A 17,523-nucleotide genomic window follows, 5' to 3' on the forward strand; every position below is an offset into this window, starting at 1 on the left:
CAATTAAAATTCTTTGGTGTAGTGTATAGAAAAATACACTCTATTTAACATTATTTTTATACACACTAAATCAAAAATGATCTTTAGTCACAATTAATTAACGACAATAACTTAATTGCTGCTAAATATGTCTTTTTAATGGCAATTGACACTTTTTGTAAATGTCCCTAAAACCTATAGCGACATTAAATCCAATGACAATTAACTAATGTCGATAAAGATTTTAGTACTCTTTATTACTATACACATATTTATTGCCGCTATTTTTTATTCTTAAGACCAAAAGACCCTAAATGCGTATAACGTTTGCACTTTGCCATCTTACATTTTTAGTGAATCGTGATATTTTGCTGGCCAATTGGATTAAATTTTTTATTTCTTTTGAACGTGTAGTGATCAATTATATATCATATATAATTCATTGGAATAAAAAGGGAAGTACTAAAAATAGACGTTCTAACTACTTCTTCATTTTTTTTATTTGTCATAATTTCTTTTTATAGTCAAATAATATGAATTTTGATTAACATAATATTTTAAGATATATTTTTTATTATATTAATGTGAAAAAATTGCAACTTATAGTAATTTATATATAATTTTTATATATTTAAATTTTTATTTAAAAATATCAAATTAATTTAATTTAATTTAGCCTTGATAGTTAATCAAATTAACTTTTGAAAAATATTGTTAGTGTGACATTTTAATAATTTAAGAATTCACAAAAATATTGTTAGTGTGACATTTTAATAATTTAAGAATTCACAAAATTATTGTTATTGTGACATTTTAATAATTTAAGAATTCACATTTTTTGCATGGCCACATTGATGTTGGTTTATGGCCGTTGATGCACTTCTCATATATGTTACATAATGATGGATGAATTGGCAGTTAATTGTTGCCGTTGAAAATAATTATTGCTGCATTACTAGTCAGTAGGGGTGTACATAGCCGGGTTGGTTCGGATTTTTCAAGTATCAAATCAAATTATTTGTGTCGGATTTTTAAATCTATAAACCAAACCAATAAAACTCGGGTTTTTTCGGCTTTTTTAGATTTTCGGGTTTTTCCGGTAAAGTATTCATATAAACATATAATTTACTTGTACTTCAAATATTTCTTTAGTCCTACCAAAATACAACTATCTAAGGTGTTTCTTAAGAAAATAACACAAAATATGATATGATTAATGACACTAAAATATCCAACAAAAAAATAATAATAATGAAATCGCGTAAAACAAATATTGCAAATCAGCAAGTCATAATGAAAATGATCATAATTTAAAACTACTAAATCATGCTAAAATAATTTTAATAAGTACTCCCTCCGTCCCTATTTACTTGTCCATATTTCCTTTTTTGGTTGTCCCTATTTAGTTGTCCATTTTGACAAATCAAGAAAGGACAACAATTTTTTTCCTATTATACCCTTATTTACACTTTTTGAAAATTGTAAAAATGTATGTTGTTTTCCTCCAATTTATTTCACTTTAATTCAAATAAGTGGTTGTAATNCTGGGCCCACAAGATAGTGCCACGTAGGCCAAAAAGGGGTAGAATATTACATATAAAATAAGTTCGGGGGGTAATAGGACCTTAGTAAAGGTTAGGTGTGTCTCTGGAATTTCGGGCATAGGCTGGGGGGGGGGTACTTATGCATTTTCCCCAATATAAAACCAAAGAACAAATATTCAATATTTTTGTCATTCTTAGTGTTGAATTGATTTCTTTTGGCGTTAGTATTAATTTGATTTTGATTTAACCTTTATAATTACCAACATCTGTGGACTATAATCTTTATTGAGCCATTCAGAATTCTAAGTTTCAAACTTGAAATAATATATTAAAAAATAAAAATTATGAAAAAGTTTAAGAAATATTTAAAATTTTTATCAAAGTAAATATTTTTATGTATAAAATAAAATTTTAAAATTATAAATGTCGAGTTGGTTTGGTCTCGGGTTGTTTTTTTTTAGTTAAAACCAAATCAACCCAAATATAATCGGGTTTTTTTCCAATACCAAACCAAATCAAACCAATCACTCGTTGGGGTTTTTTTTTTTTTGATCTGACTCGATTTTCAATTCGATTTTGTACAACCCTACTAGTCATCATTACTCCAGATGGAGTTGGTGTATATGTTACAATTTTCTTGGTGCATACAACAACTAACTCCCAAGCCGTTGGTGGCTTAAGTGTCCCTTTATTTTCATTCTTTATTCTTCCATTATCCCTTGTAACATATGTAACTCCTAAGATCATTATCTTCACTATTTACTAAATCATTATCTTCCTTTTCATTGCTAGGAAGACTTCTTCTAGTATAAATAGTGGTGGTCTTCATTTCGTTTGTGACACACAATATACAAGAGAAAAATATAGAGTGCATAAAGTTTGTCAAAAAGAGAGTTCTTATTAGTTGAAGGGAGGTGTTCTTTTTTGTGGAGATTTGGACTCAACTCTTGTCCAGAGTTGTTGAGTTATACTTTGTGAAGGCATCCTGGAGGGGACAAGTCAAGAGGACTACTGCTGGACCGGTGAAAAACATTTGTTGTAGTGGGCTTGAATCTCCTTAAAGAGAGCGAGATATCCGCGCCTCAACCTGAAGATATTTTTATTTCTTCATTTTATTTTTCAATTGTAATCTTGCAATTTTATTATTTTGTAATTTTTCACTAACAATTTTAAGGAGATTCAAGCCCACTACAATTGAAAAAACTGCGGATGTCAAGATGAGAGACCTTGACAAGCCATTTCGGTTCAATGGTAACCATTTTAAGAGATGGAAGGGTAAAATACTTTTCTACTTAAGTCTTCTCAATGTTTCTTATGTGTTAACTGAGAAGAATCCTAATAAAGTTGATGACACCTCCATGGATGATGATGAACTTATTTCTCATCATGAGAAAGTGGAAAAGTACGATGGTGAAGAGGCAAGGGGTCAAGATGCACTTTTACAAAAAGAAGAGAGCAACATCACAACGAAGGTAAATTTAATTACATCAAATAATGCTACTCTTGAAACTCACAAAAATACTTCTTTGAAGCCTAAGAAGAAAAAATTCAAGAAAAATAATGATAGACCTCCCAAGAAAAATAATGGTGAAAATAACCAAGCACAAAATCAACAAGTGCAAGATAAGGGACCGTGCTTTGTTTGTGGCAAGAGTGGGCATATTGCTCGATTTTGCAGATTCCAGAAACGTGGTCCTAACCCTCAGGCAAACGTTACCGAAGAACCTTTTGTAGAGGTAATTACTGACATAAACATGGTTGAAAGTCTTGATAGATGGTGGGCTGATTCTGGTGCAAACCATCATGTCTGTTATGACAAAGACTGGTTTAAAAAATATACTCATTTTGAAGAGCCCAAAACCATCATGATTGGTGATTCACAAACAACTCAAGTGCTTGGAACGGGAGATGTCGAATTGTGTTTTACTTCTGAAAGGGTATTAACTTTGAAAGATGTACTCTATACTCCTTCCACGAGAAAAAAATTTGATGTCTAGTTTTCTTCTTAATAAAGCAGGCTTTAAACAAATTATTGAATCTGATCAATATGTAATTGTGAAGAATGATATTTTTGTGGGAAAGGGGTATGCTTGTGATGGGATGTTCAAATTGAAAGTAGAAGTGACTAAAGTTTCTACTTCTGTTTATATGCTTTCTTTTACTAATTTTTGGCATGCTCGTTTGTGTCATATTAATGATCGTTATGTTGGAATCATGAGTAGTTTAGGATTAATTCCAATGATTAAAAGGAATTTTGAAAAGTGTGAGGCTTGTAGTAAAGCCAAAATCACTAAAAGGCCTCATTTTCAAGTTGAAAGAAAAACTGATTTGTTAGAATTAGTTCATACTGATATTTGTAAACTTGGTGAAATTTTAACTCGTGGAGGTAATAGATAATTTATCACTTTCATTGATGATTTTTCTAAGTTTACATATGTTTACTTGATGAAAAATAAAAGTGATACTTTTGAAAATTTTAAAACTTATCTCCATGAAGTTGAGAATCAGTTTGGAAGAAAAATATAAAGAATTAGAAGTGATAGAGGCTGTGAATATGAGTCAAATGAGTTTAATTCATTTGTTAGATCTTTGGGAATAATTCATGAAACTCCTCCTCCTTATTCTCCTTCATCTAATGGTGTAGCGGAAAGAAAAAATAGAACTTTGGTTGAATTGACTAATGCCATGCTTATTGAGTCACATGCACCTTTAAATTTTTGGGGTGAAGCTATTTTAACTGCTTGTTATGTGTTGAATCGTGTGCCTCATAAAAAGTCTAAGTTGACACCTTTTGAATTGTGAAAAGGTTACAAGCCAAGTTTGGGATATCTAAGAGTTTGGGGTTGTCTAGCCTTTGTGAGGCTAATGGATCCCAAGATTACAAATTTGGGTAAGAAAGTTACTACTTGTGCTTTTCTTGGTTATGTTTCAAATAGTACAACCTATAGATTTTTTAATCTTGAAGATAATATTGTGATATAATCGGGTGATGATATTTTTCATGAAAATAAATTTCCTTTTAATTCTAAAAATAGTGGGGGTCAAAGGATTGAACAAAATATTTTGTCACTACCTAGTTCTTCTACTTCTACTTTGAAAAATAAGAAGTTAATGATTTTGAGTTAAGAAGAAGTAAAAGAGCTAGAGTAGAAAAAATTTTTGGTCCCAATTTTTATGTGTTTAATGTTGGAGATGATCCTCTCACTTTAAAAGAAGCATTATCTTCACATGATTCTATTTTTTTGGAAAGAGGCTATAAATAATGAAATGGAATCACTAATTTCTAATAAAACTTGGAAGTTAGTTGATTTATCACCGGGTTGTAAAACAATTGATTGCAAATGGGTCTTAAGAAAAAAGTTGAAACCGGATGGATCTATTGATAAATATAAGGCTAGGCTAGTTGCAAAAGGTTTTAAACAACTAGAAGGCCTAGAATTTTTTGATACTTTTTCACCGGTAACAAGAATTACATCCATAAGACTTTTAATTGCTATGACTGCAATATTAGATTTGCAAATTCATCAAATGGATATAAAAACTGTTTTTTTAAATGGAGACCTAAGTGAGGAAATTTATATGGAACAATCCGAGTCTTTTGTTGAAGCAGGCGAAGAAAGCAAAATATGTAAACTTAGTAAATCCCTATATAGCTTGAAACAGGCACCAAAACAATGACATGAAAAATTTGATTCATGCATGATTGAAAATGGTTTTAAAACTAATGAGTGTGATAAGTGCATATATCATAAGTCTTGAAATAATTCACATGTGATTATTTGCCTATATGTTGATGATTTGTTGATCTTTGGCTCTAACATGAATGTTATTGATGAAGCTAAGAATATTCTTAGAAGCCATTTTGATATGAAAAATCTTGGTGAGGCAAATGTTATTCTTGGAATAAAAAAAACAAGAACATGTGATGGAATTTTCCTTGACCAGTCACATTATGTTGAGAAAATTTTGAAAAAATATAACTTTCTTGATTGCAAGCATGTTGCAACTCCTTTTGATTCAAATGTTTACTTATTTCATGTTGAAAGTGAAAATGATGTAATAAATCAAAAGTAATATGCTAGCATAATCGGAAGTTTGAGGTATGTGACTGATTGCAATAGGTCTGATATTGCATATGCAGTAGGAGTACTTGACAGGTTTACAAGCAAGCTAGGTAATGAACATTGGCATGTTATAACAAGAGTTATGAGATATTTAATTGGAACAAAAAATTGTGGTTTGTTCTATAAAAAATATCCTGTTGTACTTGAAGGCTTTTATGATGCAGATTGGAACACTTTATCAGGTGATTCATGTTCTACCACTGGTTATGTCTTTACTTTAGGTGGTGGTGCTATTTGTTGGAGATCAAAAAAGCAAACTATAATTGCTAACTCTACCATAGAGGCGGCACTAATTGCTTTAGCTTCAGCTAGTGAGGAATCGAATTGGTTAAGAGATTTATTATTTCAAATACCTTATTTTAAAAAATCAATTCTTCCTATTTTTATTCATTGTGATAGCACTGCTGCAATTGGTAGAGTTCAAAATCGTTATTACAACGGTAAATCCAGACCTATAAGAAGGAAACATAGTAATGTAAGATCGTATTTGACAAGTGGTACTATTAATGTTGATTATGTCAAATCTTGCAGATCCTCTTACTAAGGTCTTAACAAGATAAAAGGTCTGGAGCACATCGAGGGGGATGAGATTGAAACCTATAAATCCTTGAGTCATATATGAGGAAACCCAACCTGGGGACTAGAGATCCTATAACCAGGTTCAAAGGGAAAAACTAATCATATGATGACTTGTTGTGAAAAAAAATGCACTGTCCTTTTATTCCCTTCCTATGATGTGAGTGCATTGGTTCCTGTAGTGATTTGTGAAGGTTGAGTTGATAAAATTCTTAATGAATATCTGTAGCCCGTATGAGTGGAGTGTTAAACTTACAGGAGCACTCTCGAATTTGTGGAGCTTTGGACTCAACTCTTGTCCAGAGTTGTTGAGTTATACTTTGTAAAGGCTGTTGTATCTTGAAGGGGACAAGTCAAGAGGACTACTGCTGGACCGGGGAAAAACATTTGCTTCAGTGGGCTTGAATCTCCTTAAAGAGAGCGGATATCCGCGCCTCAGCCTGAAGAGATTTTTATTTGTTCATTTTATTTTTCAATTGTAATCTTGCAATTTTATTATTTTGTAATTTTTCACTAACAAAATGCAATATGACAACTAAAAAGAAATGAAAAAGAGTAACAAATTAAATTAAGAGCAACTTTCACATACAACAAACACAAAAATCATATTTGTATGCTATAATTATAGTTTACATAATTGCGCTCTATAACAAACATAAATATGTATATTTCGCTATACATATGCAAAAGAAAGCAGTTGTATATAATCTGTTTCTGTTTCGGTATACATATACAAAAGATCAATTGTATTTGTGTTTGTATAAAGTGAGAAAGAGAGAAAGACAAAAGAGAACTGGGCAGAGAAATATTTGTATTGTATAATTATAAGTGTATAGGATGAAGATATATGTATTTGCATGTGTATATGCAATTTTCTCTCGCTTTATACAAACAGAAACACAATTTTGTATGCGAGAGAGGCGAGCGAGATCTGGGAGAGGGGAGAGAGGGGAACGAAAATATATTTGTATATATACAATTTTCTCTCTCTTTATATGAACACAATCGCATTTTATATATTTGCATTTGTATAAAAGCGAGAGAGGCGAGGGAGAGAACAAAGTGGCGAGCGAGATTCACCAGGAGAGAGGCGAAATAACAACAGTTTGTTATGGGGTACAATTAAATCAAACTATGTTTATATCATTTAATTTGAATTAATAGTTTGCTATTATATACAATTTTCCCAATTATTAATTAGTGAGACAACACTAATTAATTGGCTAATGACCTTGTAATTGGGCCATAACAAGCCTACCGAGTAATTAATTTGACTGTCGTTAGTTTAAGATATTTTTCTGATAGTTTAAAATAATTATATGTTGTCTTCGAGCTACATATTATGTATTCGATTTATTTTATAATATATCTGAGCTAGTTTTTAATGTATCCAAGCTACATATTATGTATCCGGTTTATGTTATAATGTATCCGAGATACTCTTTAATGTATGCGAGCTACATATTATGTATCCGGTTTGTGTTACTTTTTAAGGGATTAATGTAATTACAAATTAAAGAGGGATATATTGTAATTTCATATTAAAACTATGTGATTCCTAAAATTTACCCTAATTTCATTACGTACTTTTATGATAATTTTGTACTGTATATTTAAACATAAAGTTTGTCGAAAAAGGAAAGAAATTAAAGTAGCTATTAATTTCTTGCTTTTATTTTCGACGCCTTTATATTGCTCTTTCTTTCATTTTCCTTATAGTTGCCGACAAAAGTATTGTATATAAAATTCTTCTTTCTTTGTGTATTGTGTCATATAATTTTTTTTTAAAAAACATGTATTACTCCTATTTATTATTTTGCTTATGTCCATGAAAACTCAACGGACTGCATTATATAATTAAAATATTTTTCAGTTTTGATTTTTTTTCCTTATTTGCTGGTTGTACTAAAATCTTGAAAATCTATTTATCAAATGTTTTTTTTTGGAAAAATTATGTAGACATACTTCACTACTATATATATTATTATTATTATTATTATATATATTTTTAAAATAATATAAATTTTACCACTACGTTATAATTTTCTACCATATATTGAGGAAGATACACTTAGATACATGTATTTTTGCTATCAAATACTCTAAAATAAGAAAAGAGGTGAGCGAGATGGGGAGGGAGGTGAGCGGGATTCGTTATGTATCTTAGATACATGCAAATTGTACTACACTAGATACATCATACACGTATATGTATGTATCTGGTGTAATCTGTATGTATCTGGAATACTAGATACATAGGATTATGGCTAGCGAGATGGGAGTGAGGCGAGATAGATTTAATTTGGTATGTATCCCAGATACATGTGAATTCACTTGGATACAGTGCATCTACAATAAATTACACATAATTTTAACCTCATGTCTCCCGAAATATATGTATCTGGACCTATATGAACGCATCTAAACACACTAAAATCAGATAAAATACGTAATATTGAAAATGACTTCCATATACATTATTGAAGATACTCATACAAGAGGAACAACTGTTCAAGCTTAGGATGCTTTATTTTCATATCTATGATATTCTATGAAAATAAAGTGTATATTTTTTTTACCTTTTATGATAATTCAACGGTATTTTTGAATCTTTTCATTTAATGAATAAGAAACATTTCAAAATGAGCGTAGGACCCTAATTCCTAATAATTATTATCTATAGAGTTTGATGTTGATAGTGCCTCCTCCTCCGTTTTTTCTTGGGAAAATTACATGATTAAGCAAATTTATACTACTTAATTATTCATCATAGCTATAGTTTGCTATAATTACCACTCACGACTAACATTATACATTAATTACGGGGGCTGACTTCGAGTTTGTATAATTAGTCTCGTTTGTATATGTATAATTCGCCAGAATATACAAATACATATGTATAATATACAATTATCTAACCTATATACATATACAATTCACCTCTCTCCCACTCTCTGCCCTCTCTCACTCGCCTCTCTCCTCCCTCTCCCAAATCTCGCTTTCCATATATACAAATGCATATGTATAATATACAATTATCTACCCTATATACATATACAATTCACCTCTCTCCCATTCTCTGCCCTCTCTCTCTCGGCTCTCTCCTCCCTCTCCCAATCTCGCTCGCCTCTCTCCTCCCTCTCCCAATCTCGCTTGCCATATATACAAATACATATGTATAATATACAATTATCTAACCTATATACATATACAATTCACCTTTTTCCCACTCTTTGCCCCCTCTCTCGCCTTTCTCCTCTCTCTCCCAGTTTCACTCACCTCTCTCCTCCCTATAACATATAGCTACGAATTGTAATTATCAAACTATAGCTATGGAGAGTAATTGGGCTATTTTTGAGTGACTATATGTGAAAGTTCCCCTTTTTTCTTCCATGTCTAGGATTCTCATCATATTGTTTGCTCCATCATTATGGCTTTAAGTCATCTGTGACCCCTTAAAGTTGTTCGTATAATGATGGAAATGAATACATGATCATGATCCATAAATCCTAATTAATTAGAAGTTTACTTCTACGTACATAAGGTTTAATAGGTGATCATAATAGAATTGTCATGCAAATGCGTCATGATTTACAAAATATGGGATATTTCCTAATTAATTGTCTATAATGTTTGCTATATTTGTGTCATTTCAAGTGAATCATGATAATATTTGGTTGGTCAATTGATTAAGATTCTTTTGAATGTCTAGTGATCAAATATATATCAAAATTGAATAATTGATTGGAATTAAAAAGCAAGTACTAAAAATGAGACGTTCAAACTAGCAATCATCAAACTTATTTCTTGCTTTTATTTTCTAAAATTCTTATTTTCTTGTGTTTGTTTCATTGATCACTACCATATGTACTATTATTTATATTTTAAAAACATTATATATATATATATATATATATATATATATAACCACTAATTAAGAGTTTCCTACATATCTTACACTTAAATACATATATTTTTGCTACCAGATACACGAAAATAGGAAGAGAGGCGAGCGAGATTTGTATGTAGCCCAGATACATGAGAATCACATTGGATACATGCTAGATACATGTATATGTACGTATCTAAAGTGATTTACATGTATCTGGTATTCTGGAATACCAGATACATGTGAGAGTGGCAAGCAAGATGGGAGAGATCAGGCGAGGGAGGCAAGTGAGATTTTCTATGTATCTCAGATACATGCGATTATACAAATCCACTTGGATACAATGTATCTAGAACAAATTATGTCTAAATTTGACCTCATGTATCTGAGATACATGTAGTTGGACGTATCTAGAGGCAATGGCGGAGCCACCTTACAAGTAGGGGATTCATCCGAACCCCCTTTGGTAAAAAATTATATTATTTATACATGGTTAAAATAATTTTTTAGGTATATATAGTAGATGTCGAACCCCCTTCAGCTATTTCGTGTGTCTATTTTTTCAGACTTTGAACCCACTTATTGAAAATCTTGGCTCTGCCACTGTCTAGAGGCAAAAAAATATGATAAGATACGTAAAATATTGCAAACTTACAAACTGAATTATATCTAAATAATTAGCTCCTAAACTAATGAAATTTAGGTATGTTCCCTTCTTTATATTTACCTTTTGCAAAAGCACTTCTGATAAGTACTTTTCAGAAGAAGCAAATTTTGAAAGTTTAGGCAAACTATCTATGAGAAGATTGATGGAAGTTTGATCAAATATATTTTTAGCATTTTCTCATTTTCTTACTTTATTTTTTCTTTTTGATATAATTTGCGATACTAAAGTAATTGAATAATTTTACGTTTATTTGTATATAATAATAATAATATTTCTAAATGACACGTTTTAATTGATATGAAACACTACAAGATGATCGTAGGACCCTAATTCCTTATTGTCTATTGGTGGGAGCTTATTAAGTTCAATGTTGATAGTGCATCCACCTCTTTTCCATTATTATTAGCAAATTAAATGCACATGTAATGATGGAAAAAAAAAACAGGAAAAAGGTTATGTTGATGGTGAGATCAAAATAATTTAAATATATTATATTTCTAGCTTCATGTGTCATGCAAATGTATTATATACGTAATATATATGTCATGATTCACAAATCCTATTTAATTAGAAGTTAATTTTGTGTGAGGTTTGGTAAATAACCATGAAGTAGGAATTAATGATTAAAAAAAAAATATTGTGATTTGTTTCTGTGGGTGAGATTAAGTTGAAAATAAAATAATAAAAAATATATTGAGGCTGAGGTACAAATATGTTGCTTTTTTTTAGAGATTCAAGTTTACTGTGGTATAATCTAGAGTGTATATTCTACACTCCAATCATATAACTCTTAACCTGTCCCTTTCAGAATACAACAATCCAACAATGTCGTACCACTCAAACAATTCTAGATTAGTCGAAGAGTCCAAAGTTCCACCGAAAGAACACATTCCTTTAACATATAACTACTGATCTCTTTTGTAAAGTGAATTAGTTGGTGACTTGTAATATTTTCTTTGTCTCAATTCCCTCTTTTTGTATGACCCGAAATGTCATTTTTAAATTTTTTTTTATAAAATTACCATTTTACCCCTCTCGTTGTCGACCCCGAGTCATTGTTGATTGGATTTTGAAATTGGTTTCGAGCTTTGAGTAAAAAGTTGTATATTTGAATGTTTTTAAATTTAAAAGGCTAAAGTTGTTAAGAAGTGATTTTTGATGCCTTTTAGAGTTTTGAGTCTCGGAATGTAATTTCATTAATTCCATCAGTCCCGAAATGTGGAGATTGAATTGAGAGAGTTGTCGATTTCAGATTCAGAGTCTTTTCGTGGATTTGAGGTTCTAAGTTGGAAATTTTTGAAATTTAACCTTTGAGTTGACTATGGTCAACATTCGAAATTCGGATGCTCGGATTGAATTTTCGACAATTGCATTGGATTCAGGGGATGATTTTAGGTCTAGGAGAGGTCTTGATTGAATTTTCATAGATCCCGAGCTTGATTTAGCCATTTTAGGCAGCATGTTTGTTTTGGTGACTTTCATGAGTTTCGGGTCAAAGAAACCTCGGAATTGTGTTTCGGTCATTCCATTGAGTTCGAAACATCAAGTTTAGTCTAGTAGCATATATGATTTGTGTGAACGGAATTCCGAACGAATCTTGAAATTCATTTCGAAAACTTTTATGACTTGTATAAATTGTTGGTTTCTGTTGTCTGGTGCACTGCATTTTGTTCATCGTGATCGCGTAGTCTTCTCTTGCGATTGCATAGAGCATTTTCTGTGTGCATTACGATTGCGTGAAGCTCATTCGCAATCGCGATGGTCAGCGTAAGTGGATTAACCTTTTTTAACTCAACGCAATCACGATGAATATTTCATACCTCAAAAGAATGTTTTTCAAAATTGGGTTTTTTGACCCTATTTCACAATTTTTAGAGTTTGGGGAGCTTTGGTGTGGCGATTTAAACAAGGTTTTTGAGAAGAAACGGTTGGGTAACGATTCGTAATCTTAAATCTTCATTTACCCATTGTTATTAATAAATTTAAGCATTCAAATTAAGAATTTTGGAATGATAATTTGGGGTTTCTTCAAGAACTTGATAAAATGATGATTGTCTAATGATTTTAACTCTTTTTTTTAAATGACTTTCACCAATGAGTTACAAATATTGTCTTGGGTTACGTTTTCAAGTAAAGATTCTTGGATTCAAATCACATTTTTAGAATTGGATTTTTGAGTTGATTTGACTAATTTTTTAAAGTGTATGATATAGGTGTTGTTATTTCCGAAATCTTATTGTTACTACTTGCCGGATTAGATTGTGTGGCTTTGGACATTGTTCGAAAAGGAAAAGCTCAAGTCTCAAATTGACTTTTGATTGAATAGAAATAAGTGAACTTCTAAACCTTGTAAAACTTGTAGAATCTTGTATTTTCTTCATTGTGTGTGTTGGAGAGTAATGCGAATGAGGTGACGGGTTCAATTATCCCACTTGATCGATCTTAATGAATAAAATATGGAATTAATGAAAAAGACAATGTGTTGATATTTGTGCTTTGTGTATTGCCTTGTTGTGGACCCTAATTTGTTGATTGATGAAATGTTTTGATAACACTATTGTGGACTTGAATTGCTTGAGTTATTGTCTCTTCTTATGGAGTGAAATTTGATTCCTCAGCTGAAGCATTTTTTAAACACTAAAAGAGTGATATTAGAATATATACTGAGAAGGAAGAAAGTTGAATCAGTAAAATGGCATGATTCAACAACTGATGAATTGTTTGTTGAATCATCCAATTTACGCTTGCTCTTTTTGTGCATCTTGATGAGACATGTGATGATAAAGTCAAAGGGAAATGGTTCTGGCCAGTGATATTGTGCCAAAGAAAAATGATTCCGGCAAGTGATACTATATAAAGCCGATGAAAAATGATTCAAGCTAGTGATATTGTGTCAATGGGAAAGGGTTATGACACGTATTTGACTTTTATGATTTGATGAACTTGATACTTGAGATTGATCTACTTGAAACTTGATAATTGTGATTGATCTACTTGATACTTATGATTGACATACTTGATATTGTTGGTTGTTGAACTGTGATTGTTAAGTTGTGTGAGCAGTGTATTGTAAAACTATTATGTTGATTTCTATGTATGTTGTAGCTGAGGTGGTCCGGTTGGGATGAAATGAATACTCATATTCTAGCTTAGTTTTGCCTTGTTTAGTAGGTTACTTGCCGAGTACCGTGTTGTTTGGTACTCACCCATGTTTCTACACTTGTATAGTTTCTGAGCCCGGACTCGTGTGATCATTCTTCTTCATCTTTCTTCGTGGTTTTCTGAGGATACATTGAGAGGTAGTTGCATGCTTGTCATCCCGGCGAGTCCGCTTGTTCCTTACTTCATGTTTTATTCTATTTGAGAATCAAAGACTTTGAGACTTGTATTTATCTTTCAATTCTGTTTTTTATAATTAGAGACTTGTACACATGACAATTAGATTTTGGAGGTGTTCTATGAAATTGGCTAAGTTTTTCGCTCTTATGCTACTATTGTTTTACTTCCGCATTTCTTTCATTTTGTTGGATTTGAGGCTGACTTGTCTTGGTGGCATTAGACGAGTCCATCACGTTCATTTTTTGGGTCGTGACATTTTCACTACACTAACCTCAATATAGTACTCCTTAGTAAATTATTTCATGAAAAAATATGTACTTTTTTTCTCCATTATCCTTAACATTAACTATTTATTCATTTTCAAATTATTTCTCAACTTCACTAAAACAATACATCAATTAATATAAATATTATAATAAAATATGCATTTTTATTTATTATTTCTTAACAAGAGTACAATAAAATAAAAGCGAAATAGGGAGTACATTACTTTTCCCCACACACTGAGAGACCACAATAGAGTGATTACATAAACTAATAGCCATTCAAACTTAATTTTCCGCATATTGTAAACACACCTAGAGCTCAATCAGCAGTTGCCCAAGTCATGTCATTCTCAAAGATCCAATGACAAACCTCAATTTTCCCGGGTCCTGACCCGAGTGCAATGAAGGCTCCGTGCTTGGGTCCCCATAAAGAAGTATCCACGTGGCAAATGGCAACACCGTGATTGATCTTAGCCTTTGAATTCGGGTCCAAAATATCCGCTTCATAGACCCGGACTTTAGGAACCGAATGACAGTAATACAGTAAGTAAGGGAACAAGGTCTGGTGACATGATACTGATTTGGTGACTTTTCCACCGTTGATTCCTTTGACTGTTCCTATCATGATATTCCCCTTTGATCCTTTTGTATTCTCAGTCGTTCGAACCACCACATTTCGACCCAATACTGATGTTGCGAAATCAATCATATCTTCAGCTGAGTTAGCACATCGTTTTGTCTCGCCAGCGCTTGGTGCTCTTTCACATTCACTTAGAGCATCGCCGATCATCTTTGCCACTTGAGAATCATTGGCTGCATGGAAAATTTTCTTTAACTCATCAATTTTTGAGGTAGAAAAAGGCAATTTCGAAGCAATCACCCGGGGCAAAAAGGACCTTTTAGGCATCTTATCCTTTATATCTGGCATAGGCATGATTGTACCACTCTTCAACATCTTCTCCCTGAAAAACTTTCCGGGCTCAACCCACCGGTTATTCACCTTTTTGCCACCGGTCAATGAAGCCAAAACTTGGGAAGTTTTGTTTTGGTAGTTGGAAAATGTGGCAGTATCTTTGACATAATCTTTGAAAGTGTTGTTAACTCCATAAGTTTTGAAATTAATATGTGGGTCATTACCCCCTTTGCCGTAAGTAGTGAATACATCAGTACCTTCATTGAATGATTGACCATAGTTGGTGAAATTGGCTTCACCGCCATTTGCATCCTTAACATAGGTAGTGAACGTGTCATCTCCAACATTTGATTGATCTCTATAGCTGGTAAAAGTCTCGGATGGACCATTACCTCCAACACCATAGTTGTTGAAATTGCTTGCTGGATTATTGCCGTTGAAACCATAAGATGTGAAATTTTGGTTCTCCCCATTTGCTGTCTCACCATAGTTTGTAAATGCTGAGCCATCAACATTAGTGTTGTTTCCATAGGTGGTGAATTGACTATCAGCTCCATTTCCATCTTTGCCATAGCTTTTGAAAGTTTGTTGACCAGCATTTCCATCGTTTCCATAGGATTTGAATTGTTGTTCCCCTCCTGTTCCGTGGTCGGAATAGGAAGTGAAATGCAAATCGGGGACATTGGCCCCCGGGGCGTAATTGGTGAATTGACCAGAACCCCCTGGAGTATTTGTGCTATAGCTGTTGAAACTTTGGACAGGCGTATTGCCACCAGGGCCGTAGTTGTCAAATTGATTATCATGAGGAGAATCTCTACCGTAGCGCCTGAAAGAATTCATAGGGAAATTTTCTTCCTCTGTATAGTTCTTGAAGGAGTTGAATCCGAGACCGAATTCCTTGGTACCGTAATTGGTAAAGTTCTTGTCACCGTAAGAGACAAAATGGACATCTCCTTTGTGTTTTTCAAGACTTGGTGACAAATCTGGTGCACACATGAGATTTGCTGAAGAGCAAAAGGATTGGAGGTGTGTAGTGAGTGCATTTTGATCAGCAACAAGTTTAGTGTAAGTTGCATATTGAGCAGCATTCAATGGAGATGCTTTGTTGAGAAGGAACCATGGCTTTGGTAAGTCATTTGAGACATGTTTATTCCAGTATCTAATCAGATAACCTTTTGGTGTAAATGGGTTACCAGATTTGTCTCCATCTTTAGCCACAACAACCTGCATTAGCACCGTTTCATGAGTACATAACGGATCGATTTGGGTTGCTATTTCTTTAAAAGAAACCAACCAATTGAGTCGGTTTTATATGCTTTAGTTTTTAATTTATAATAATTGTCGTTCAACTAGCACAACTAGTGTTTATAAACCCATCAGAGAAAAAAAAAAAACAAAAGGGCAGAGGAGATTAACGGTTTTTTATTAAGAAAAATTGGAAGAGTTATCTGATAAGTGGTAACCTTTTTCTTTTTAGTTTATTCCAAAAAGAATGTTATTTTACTTATTTACTATAATTGAAAATAAGTACTATGTCAAATTAAACAGTGGCACATAAAATAGGACAATGGGAGTACTTCTTTTATGCGCCAATGTATCAGTGCTTTGGTTTGTTGGTTCGACTAAAATGAGCATGAGAAAGTTGATGGAAATATATTCTAATGTTGTATGTTTGATTGAAATAACTTCGCATAAAAAAAAAAAAATTTAAAATGTCCATATATAGAGAGAGACAGAGAGTTTGAATATTTATGACAAAGATGTCAAAGATTAGTTCAAGAAAATGAAAGAGAGATGAGCATAAGAGTTACTTACATTGGAAGATAGTAGTGAGGACAAAAGAAGAAGTAAGATGAAGGACGGAAAAAGATTTTTGGTATGCATTTCTTTAGTAAAATGTTAGTGTGGATGTTTGGTTGGAAGCACATAATTTATAGTAGAAGGTTCTAAAAGAGAATAGTAGAAAGTAGAGAAGATGATGGAGTGTGGGGTTAGTTCTTGCCCCTTTGAAGTTTAAATACCAAGTACTAATAATTTTACATTTTCATTTACGTGTTACTGTTTGACTTATCAGTAAGTAGAGAAGATGTTGGAATATCTAGAGATTTACTGTGTGTTAATATATGAGTAAAGTTGATTATGCTTAATTAAGAAATACTCTCTTGTTCTTGATTATATGTACAATGATTACATACATCATGGTGTGAGTCATTTATAAAAACAATT

At 32.3% G+C, this 17,523-nt stretch overlaps 1 protein-coding gene across 1 annotated transcript; it reads right to left on the bottom strand.

The window, feature by feature from the left end:
- Nucleotides 1-14,528: 14,528 nt before the first annotated feature.
- LOC125867588 (polygalacturonase non-catalytic subunit AroGP3) lies at nt 14,529-17,203 on the bottom strand. Its single transcript, XM_049548138.1, has 2 exons — nt 17,113-17,203; nt 14,529-16,521 (listed from the first exon to the last, which is right to left on the bottom strand). The coding sequence occupies exons 1-2, from the start codon at nt 17,179-17,181 to the stop codon at nt 14,704-14,706; spliced, it is 1,887 nt and encodes a 628-aa protein (XP_049404095.1). The 5' UTR covers nt 17,182-17,203; the 3' UTR covers nt 14,529-14,703.
- Nucleotides 17,204-17,523: the final 320 nt, after the last annotated feature.

Source organism: Solanum stenotomum, chromosome 6 (assembly GCF_019186545.1).
Source record: "Solanum stenotomum isolate F172 chromosome 6, ASM1918654v1, whole genome shotgun sequence".
Lineage (NCBI taxonomy): Eukaryota > Viridiplantae > Streptophyta > Magnoliopsida > Solanales > Solanaceae > Solanum > Solanum stenotomum.